Here is a 9,230-nt window from a genome sequence, read left to right on the forward strand (position 1 = left end):
GGGGTGGAGGGGTGGGGTGGGGGTGGGGTAACTCTCTCTCTCTCTCTCTGTGATGATGAACATTGATTCATCCTAACTTCAAATGTGACTTAAAGTCAGATGAGAGCAGAGTTAAAGAGCAGCCTATCAGAGTGATTTGAAGAGTCCTCTCACTCGATCTGGTCCGACAGGCCGCTGTAGATTTCATCATCAGGAGCACATTCTTGTAGAGGAAACGGCCTGAGGAGAAACACAGGTCAGAGTGTGTGACTGGTTCTACTGGTACTGGACAGTGTTGGTCTGGACTGCAGTCACTTACTGTAGTCCTTTGAGGGTAGCGATGGACGTCTGAGACAGTATGGACAGAGTGTCTATGACCTGGGACAGAGACGTCGTTAGAACGGTTTGTGTTTTAGTTTGAGTGAAAATGAACGAGGTTCAATAAAAAAAGCTGTCGCCTCATTGGTCGAAAATTAACAGAAAATCCAATGTTCTTTCTTTAGAACAGGAAATGAAGACAGGAAATGGAAAAGACAGAACCAACACCGATCCGGGGACCAGGGGTTGGGAACCCTGCTTTAAATGACACATACGGAGGAGTGAAACGTCACCTTTCCAAAGTCTCGGACATCAAACAGGTCAAAGGCCTCGAACAGTTCACTCTTCTTCAGCTGGAATCTCTCCTGACAAACTCCCAGAAACGTCCGGATATTTTTCAGACAAAGGAACTGAGCAAAAAACACACACACACACACACACACACACACACTACAATGATTCTCATTCCAGGATAAAATATTAAACAGACTCCAAACTCTCTGTGTCAGAGGTTAAAAACTGCTCCTTTAGCTGCATGACCTTCCTGACCTTTCTAACCAGAACAAACTAACACGTCGACAGAACAGAAATCTTTCATTTGGCAGCATTTAATAAAATGTTTAAAAAAGTGGTTCAGAGAAAGTTTCTGTTTCTGTTTTGTAAAACTAGTCCAGGTTATTTCTGTCCAAACTGTGATATCACCAAGGTTCTGCTGCCCATGTCAAAGACATGACTGCAGACACTGAGGACTCACACACACACACACACACACACACACACACCCTCCCTCTGCTCAGTTAGGGAAATGCGGAACTCTCATATGAAAGAAAAAAGAGGAAACGTTGAGTTCTCCAGAGTCTGTCAGCTGTTAACGACTCAGAGGAGACAAGATGGAAGAGTTTCTACTGGAGCACCGTCTGTGTGTGTGTGTGTGTGTGTGTGTGTGTGTGTGTGTGGACTCCTGCCCTCACTTAGTCACCGGATGTTTCTTAATCATCATAAATCACATAGGATTTCCCCGAGTTTCACATGTCAAACACACACACACACACACACACAGAGGACAGGACAGCGAGTCTCGTTCCTTCCAGTTTTCTGAACCCTTTATGTTAAGTTCAAAGATGGCGCCGCCCTAGTGGTGGTCTGTGGCCTAATCTAATGGAAGCTCCCGGTCCTGTATGAAATCCCAAACCTCCTCCTCTGTAGACACGTCCCGGTGCCCATGGGGGCCCCCCCCCCCCCGGTGTCCCCCCCAGGAACAAAGCAGAGGTCCAACCTGGGACATCTGTGGACGCAGGTTGATCTCCCTCAGGTTGACGGCCTGTGGCAGCAGGTTGTTCAGCAGCTGGCAGAGCAGCACGCCATCTCTGAGGGCCTGGGCCAGGTCACACACCTGTCACACACACACACACACACACACACACACACACACACACAGAAGAAAAAGAAAGGAGGGGGAGGAGAGAGTGTGTGTGTGTGTGTGTGTGTGTGTGTGTGTGTGTGTGTGAAGGTGGTCTACCTGAGCTCCTTCCCATGTGACCCGGTGGTTCTCAGGAAGAACTCTGCAGTCGATCAGCCACAGCGCACACTGTCGCCACAGCTCCATGTCGTCTCTCTGAGTCACAGACACAAAGACCACGGTGACGGAGACACGATCTGTGTTCAACCAGCACCGCTGTGGAGCACAGGGCCCACAGGTCAACCAACAGGTCAACCAACAGGTCAACTAACAGGTGAAAACTCAAGGTCAAAGGGGTTAGGGGTCACACAGCTCCGACTGACCCCTGAACCCAGCAGTTATTTAAAGTCATTAAAGTGATCTCCAGATCTTCAGAGTGGTGCTCACCTTCAGCAGCTCCGTTGACGTCTCAGCTCTAGATGTTCATCTTCCTTTCATGATCTCACTTTCAGACTCTCCGTTCTGTTGCTCGGCGTCTCTTCCGTGGTGGGTGTTTTGCAGAGCTGCACAGTGTCGAAGGCTTTTAACTTCATCACCGCAACTTCCTCTTTCCTCTGACGCTCCCTCACAGACTCACTCATATTTACACACATGCAAACCAGGCAGTTGCCACCTCTGTGGATTGAAAGTGAAATATAACTGAATGATTTGAATTTTTTTTTAAATAATTTGTGTGAAACAGTTTGGTGAAAGGACACATTGACCCAGACTTTTTCACAAAGACTCAGCCCTAACCTAACCCTAACCAGACAGGTCCGATATTAACTTTTTGCTGACATCTGATATTTTCACTTTAAACACTTGATTTGTAATTCCAATATCAACCAAACCAATACAGTCCTGCTAATGTTTATCTATCAGTTTTATCAGTACAACCACAGTGTGAGTTGCTGCACCAGCTCTGTATACAAACCTCTTATCATTAAAATAGATTAATAAAATGAGCTGCAATGCTGCCATCTAGTGACTCACTTTCGTATACTACAGTGTATCATGACATAATTATGCTAATCCCACACTCATTTGAATCCTTAATTCTGAGATTCTAATACATATTAGACAAGTTTTCACAGACTGATGCCCCTAGTGGCGGGAGATACATCTAAACTGTGAAATAAAAGAAAGTTCTGCTTTAAATCCCTCAAAGTTAAAGTCCTGGACAGCAGGTGGCAGTCTAACACCTGCAGATAATGTATGTATTTGACAGAGGGGTGGGGGGGGGGGGAGTGCGGGGGGGGGCACTCAGCTGTGTATGCATGCCTGTGTGTGCCTGGACATGTTGACAGCTGCTGACAAAGACTCACATCTCCACCTTGTTGTTCCATCTCTGGCCACAAGTCTCAGCCTGCACTCTCCACCTCCTCACGCCTCATGGCGGTTCCTGCGCTCTGATTTGTTGCTTTCACAGAGGAGTGGTGCACGAGCCGCTCTACCTGATTGGCTCGTGGGTGACCCAGCAGGTTTGAGGGGCAGCGGGCCTTCACTTTCACCACAAAGAGACAGACTTCACGACGAGGCTGCTCTTAGATGAAGAAGCTGCGAGAACGTAGGAGGAAAAGGAAACGGTCAGAGATCCAGGGTGGAACCTCCTCACAGGTAGGTGCTACATTCTGCTGCTGCTGCTGCAGTGACAACAGCAGCATGGACTATACACACCAGAGGACGGTAGATACTGGTGGTTGGTTTGTGCAAAATCAAATGAAAAAGCGTGTGTGTGTGTGTGTGTAATGTCATGGTTTTTTTACTGTTGTTCAGACATGAACAATCGCTCCATCGCCTGGTGGTTGAGACGGATCGGCCTTCCACAGTACACCAAGACGCTGGAATGTGAATATTATGGTCTGGAGGTACGAAGTGCGGAGCTGATCGCGTGCTTCCCAACATTTAACCTGTGATTCAGTGGACGGCGTTTTTATTTTGACCTGACTTTATCTTCCTGTCTGGGTTTTGACCCAGGGTTTGCAGCATGTGACTGATGCAGAGCTGAGAGATGCAGGAGTTGAAGATCCAACCCACAGAGAACGGATCCTGAACCAACTGTCCACAGACAGACGGAAAATGGAGCCGCAGACGGGTGACTCTCTCACACACACACACACACACACACACACACACTCATCATATTATAACGTCCTGTTGCAGACACTCAGAACGCAGCTGTCAATCAGGTTCTCCATCTTTGTCAAGGCCTCAGACCATGTGGCACTGCCCCTTTATTTCTATTGGTGCACATTCTGGGCATCATTTCATCATTGATCTGATGAAGGGAGGGTTGATGTGGTTCATGTCCCTGGAACCACGACGTAGTCCCATGAACCCTAGCTTTAGCCTCCTGAAATCTCTACTATTGTATCGTGACACGACCACAGTTTTGAAACAGCTGTGACGTCTGGTCTGATTTTCCAACGACTCCAGTGTGACTTCTGGTTCTTGTGGTGATGAAGAGTCTGTAGTCTTCACCGTTCAGTCTTCTGTACACTGCTGTAGACATTCCATCCAGCTGTATCTCCTGGTGCAGCGTTGACCCAGCACAGTGGTCACGGGGGGGGGAGACGATCTTGGGGGAGACGATAGTCAGACTCAGAGGTAACTGCAGCAGAGCGGCTCCATCTACTGGCCACTCTGTGGATGATCAACATTAACACTCAATTTGAACTCATTGAACCTCAACAGACAAAATATCACAGCAACATAAAAATCTATGATTCTAAAACCGTCTGCTACCAACTAATAATTCAAGAAATTTATTTAAAATCAACGTATGAAATAGTGGAGCCTTTTTACACTGCTCTAAAATCATCGTCGTTGATCAAGTGTGTAAAAACATCTATACAATTAAATCTCTACGTTTTTTAGCTGCTTTAATAGTGGGGAATAATTTACAACTTACAGTTTTGGAGTCCAGTCGTGGGCCGGACCGGACGGTGATAAAAAGTATTAGCCACACGTTCTAACACTTTTGCCAAAACTGAAGAATAAAAATATATTCTACTTATTTTGGAACAAATAAATATAGATGACATATTTTATTACTAGTAACTATTATTAACTATCACCTTCACTATTTCTACACAGCCGTATCTTTAGGAGTGCGACTCCGAGAGCGTAGGGTGAGCAGGAAGTACTCGCTGGGATCATCACTGGACCTGGTAAGACCTGGACCAGAACCGTACCCAACAGTACCTTAGGCCCAGATTATTTATCACCATGACGCCTCCTGCAGGTGAAGCCTGGAAAGGACATGTTTCGTCAGAGTGTTTTGCCCCGCCTCCAGCGTGAACACAACAAACAGCGTCTGTCTGCCTCCTGCTCTCAGCTGCGCCCCCTGGAGGACGACAGAAGTCAGGACAACAAACGCAGGTAAGCCGTGTTGACATTGTACGTGTGTTGGTACAACATCAGGACAACAGTGTGTGTATGGGTGTGTATTCATGGGACTGAGAGACAACGTTAGTCCTGCTGGTTTAATGGTTTAATCATTAACCAGTGCCTCATAAAGTCCGTCACAGTCTGAGATCACCGACCTGGAGTGTGTGAGTGTGTGAGTGTGTGTGAATTACTGTCACCTGAGCTGCCAGCTCCAGTGCTGCTTTGACTACCAGGCTAACGACCTCATTAGGAGGACAAGGAGCAGCTGTTCCTGACACTGCAGCAGTTCCTACTGTTGGTCACTGGGCTGCTCTGACCCAGACGGAGACTCTGACAGAGAAGCTCTTCAGAGGAGATGATACCTCATTATCACAGCTCCCACCTCAGCTCAACAGGAAGGACTGGCTCGGCCTCTGTGCTCATTAACATTTGTATTTGAACAGCTGAGTGACGAGAGAACAGCCACCAGTCAAAACGTGTGTTGACAAATCACTGAGCTAATCTGCATCATATCAGTGTGTGATTCTCAGGTGATGATCACCTCCACGGACGTATGCAAAGCACTCACCACGATTAACTTTACTAGCTTTACTATACAAATATATCTATTAGCATGTTTCTGCGCTGAGGTTTACTTCAAGTAAGTTCACAGAGAAACGCACCTGAAGAATCCAGTGAAATGAAACAACAACAGAGTCACAGTCAAGTCCAGACACATCTGTGCTGCTCCAGGTGAAACTAAGATCCACCGAGGTCGTAAATCACACACGAGGTTCTGCTCCGGTTGGTACTATCACAACTAGTTAACACATAACTCATTTAAACAGGTTGGATTCACAGCACATAGATTTACACAATCTGAGGTTTGAAGGCATAAGAGATCAACGGACTGTTTACTGACTGTTTACTGACTGTTTGGAGCTTCAGTAAAGGAACCTCTTACGACACTAAGATGGCGTCTGCCACCAGTTTACTTGTTACTGGATTATAACGAACAACTAAAACTAACTAAAACCAAATCCCAGGATATTTAGTGGTGGCCTCACCTCCTGAAGATGACTTCAACAAGGATGTGTTGAAACCAGATGTGTCCCCCACTGTGATTTACTCACCCTCTGCCTCACCCCTTTGAACCTAGCTAGCTCTGTCCGTTTGTTTTATACATGATTCACTTGTTACCAACCCTCAACGTGTTCCACTGAAGCTTCTATTTTTAATGTTTTAATGTTAAAAGGCTCTGCCTTCAAACACAGGCAATATATTTACGTCAAAAAGGTTTAAAATCCGTCTGACTGGACCTAACTATTAGGTCATAGTTCAGCTGAAGTCTCTTGTTGTTGAACTGTGGTCAACTGTACAAACCTGAGACAAACCTGGTCCGACAGTCCGTCCTGGCAGGATGAAACAAGGGAATGGCGACCTCCGTCGTTATCTGAAGAATGTGGGCCAGATAGCGGAGTTCAGCACCCGAGTCTCAACGGGAGGTGGAGGTGGAGCAGCAGCAGGAGAGAGAGAGAGAGAGAGAGAGAGAGAGAGACTGGGGAAACTTGTGAGAACTCGTCCCAAACTGCGTGAACGAGGAGGAGGGAGAGCGGAGAGAAGGGCCGGGGAGCTGAGAGGCGGACAAGGTCTGTAGGACGGTCCCAGCGGCTGTTGTTGTTGCTCTTTAGTTCACTCTTATCTGGGAAACAACCCGTAAACATGTCTGACTGACGACGGCTGCCACAGCGAGGCGGACCGACAGGTAGGAGCGGCGGGTTGAACTGGGTCGAACTGGTTTCAAACGAGCGGACAATCTCGTTTAATTAACGCGAGATGTTGTGTTCGGCTAACGGTTGATAAAACTTCACAGGCAGCTGTGTGTGAAGTCGTAACCGCTCTCTGTGAAGACGTGTTAAACTTGACAAAAAGTCACTTTGAATGAGATTAGAGAAACTGTGTAATGAGGCGGTGTTAAACGTCGGTTATTAGTCTGTCTGTAGCTTCCGGTTCGGCCGTGTAGAGTGTACAGGTGTTGTGTGAGCCAACGCCCCTCAGTGACAGGATGTTGCTCATCAACAATGACAAAATAACTGAGTACCAGCAGTGACGGTGGTTCAGGACTGTAGATCAGATCAGATTTAGACCACACGTCTGTGGTCAGTGATACTGTGAATGAACACGTCTGTGGTCAGTGATACTGTGAAGCTGCCTGATAGAACAGGGTTAGGCTTAAATACACTGTTGTTATAGGTTAACACACAGGTATGAACTACAGTCAATCTGCTTATAGAACAACAGACAACCATATGACTTCAAACATCCTTATATTTTCTGGAGTTAGATACTGTATGTTGTAGTTATAGTTAGGGTCACAGGTCACAGCTGGTCTCCATGACCAACATCACGTCTTCTCTCTCTTTGTTTCCAGTAAGAGGAGGAGTGTCACTGCATATCTCAGCCAGCTCAAGGTGAGAGGTCAAACCATCAGTGTCTCCACGAGAGACATGTCTCCATCAAACTAGTACAGACGCTTGTCCAGGGAACAGTGTGTGAGCGCCCCCTGCCTGTCACTCTGCGTGTGTTGTAGCTCTTTGGTGGTCGACGAGAGATGGACTTGTTAAAGAAGGAGCTGGAGGAGGAGATGAAGCTCGGTACGGACGACCCCAGGAGCCACGCCTGGTATCACGGCCCGCTGCCCAGAGAGGTAGTCAGGGCAGCAAACCTGTCTCCTTGAATATGGAATATATCAGTAATACACTGACTAGGAAGTACATATATATACATATATATATGCTGCATGTCTGTGTTTGTCAGTTGAGCTGCTGTGATTTCAGGCTGCAGAGACTCTGTTTGAAAGAGACGGAGATTTCCTGGTGCGAGACTCCAGCTCTTCCTCCGGTGACTACGTTTTGAGCTGCTATTGGATGAATGGACCCATGCATTTTAAGATTATACGGGTGGTTCTACGACCCAAGAAGGTGTGTCTCAGATGGAGGTGTGTGTGTGTGTGTGTGTGTGTTGACATAGAAGTATCTGTGTGGATCAGAGAAGTCGGACTGAGGAGGGACGACAGGAAGTGTTGGTTTTTAAAAACAACAGACACAAATCTGATGTCAATCAAAACACTACTGTGGCTGTTTGTTCATGTTAACCAAGCTAACCAGCTAACCAGCTAACCAACCTCCTCGACCCTCTGCTGAGGAGAGTGACGTCTGAGCCTGGAGTTGACCTCAGGTCACTGTGATTTCTCCTCCAAAAGCTGCTCCTGGTGTTCAGTGTGTGTGTGTGTGTGTGTGTGTGTGTGTGTGACAGGGCTACACTCGGGAACTGTTCCAGTTTGAGGAGGATCGCTTTGACAACGTCCCTGCTCTGATACGGTACTACGTGGGAGGGCGTCGGCCCATATCGCAGGCGTCCGGCGCGGTGATCTTTCACCCAATCACACGGACTCTTCCTCTCCGCGTCATCGCGGAGCAGCACGCAGGCAGCAGTAAAGCAGGAGGGGAGAAAAACGGAGCTCCAAACAAGAGGCGGAGTTTGTGCTCCACACACACTGACTCACTGCTGTGTGTTAACCCACTGCTCAGGTGTGTGTGTGTGTGTGTGGGGGGGGGTTACCACCAATGAAACACATGTACAAACAGATTCTCAGGTATTATGGGTATGAACTTTGTACTGCATGTGTGCAGAAGCGGCAGCCAGCCTGCCAACATGGAGCACGTGGGGCGAGGACCCCCCCTTCAGTCGGCACAGTCTGACAGCAACCTGAGAACCGGTGAGTTCTAGAAATGTCACCTCCCGTGGTGACGTCAGAGCCGGGCTTTATTCTAGATTATTCTAGATTATTGTAGCGTCATCAACAGAGCGTCCTGTGAACGTGACTCCAGTCAGGGATGACATCAGCGTTCACTGACATCAGCGTTCACAGACATCAGCGTTCACTGACATCAGTGTTCACTGACATCAGTGTTCACTGACATCAACGTTCACTGACATCAGCGTTCACTGACATCAGCGTTCACTGACATCAGCGTTCACTGACATCAGCGTTCACTGACATCAGCGTTCACTGACATCAGCGTTCACTGACATCAACGTTCACTGACATCAGCGTTCACTGACA

At 47.5% G+C, this 9,230-nt stretch overlaps 2 protein-coding genes across 4 annotated transcripts in view; one reads left to right on the plus strand and one right to left on the minus strand.

Annotated features, from left to right (window-relative positions):
- The window catches only part of vav1 (vav guanine nucleotide exchange factor 1), an 11,990-nt gene extending 7,004 nt beyond the window's left edge, over positions 1-4,986 (minus strand). The window contains exons 1-10 of one of the 3 annotated variants that reach the window (XM_008316635.3): positions 4,813-4,986; positions 4,647-4,724; positions 3,502-4,378; positions 3,061-3,292; positions 2,144-2,371; positions 1,817-1,972; positions 1,574-1,690; positions 591-707; positions 299-357; positions 154-219 (exon numbers count right to left, since the gene is read on the minus strand). In XM_008316635.3, the coding sequence (XP_008314857.1) occupies positions 154-219; positions 299-357; positions 591-707; positions 1,574-1,690; positions 1,817-1,903 (446 nt within the window). In that variant the 5' untranslated portion in view covers positions 1,904-1,972; positions 2,144-2,371; positions 3,061-3,292; ... (1 more) ...; positions 4,647-4,724; positions 4,813-4,986. Of the gene's footprint in view, positions 1-153; positions 220-298; positions 358-590; positions 708-1,573; positions 1,691-1,816; positions 1,973-2,143; positions 2,372-3,060; positions 4,379-4,646; positions 4,725-4,812 lie in introns of all 3 variants that reach the window. The other 2 variants (XM_017035235.2, XM_008316636.3) reach the window with 2 other exon arrangements.
- The window catches only part of sh2d3a (SH2 domain containing 3A), an 8,659-nt gene continuing 2,942 nt past the window's right edge, over positions 3,514-9,230 (plus strand). Inside the window, exons 1-9 of the mRNA XM_025058463.1 lie at positions 3,514-3,603; positions 3,713-3,830; positions 4,844-4,905; positions 4,980-5,116; positions 7,536-7,575; positions 7,695-7,811; positions 7,942-8,085; positions 8,420-8,694; positions 8,797-8,882. Of these exons, the coding sequence (XP_024914231.1) occupies positions 3,514-3,603; positions 3,713-3,830; positions 4,844-4,905; positions 4,980-5,116; positions 7,536-7,575; positions 7,695-7,811; positions 7,942-8,085; positions 8,420-8,694; positions 8,797-8,882 (1,069 nt within the window). The remainder of the gene's footprint in view (positions 3,604-3,712; positions 3,831-4,843; positions 4,906-4,979; positions 5,117-7,535; positions 7,576-7,694; positions 7,812-7,941; positions 8,086-8,419; positions 8,695-8,796; positions 8,883-9,230) is intronic.

Source organism: Cynoglossus semilaevis, chromosome 9 (assembly GCF_000523025.1).
Source record: "Cynoglossus semilaevis isolate Cse_v1.0 chromosome 9, Cse_v1.0, whole genome shotgun sequence".
NCBI lineage: Eukaryota > Metazoa > Chordata > Actinopteri > Pleuronectiformes > Cynoglossidae > Cynoglossus > Cynoglossus semilaevis.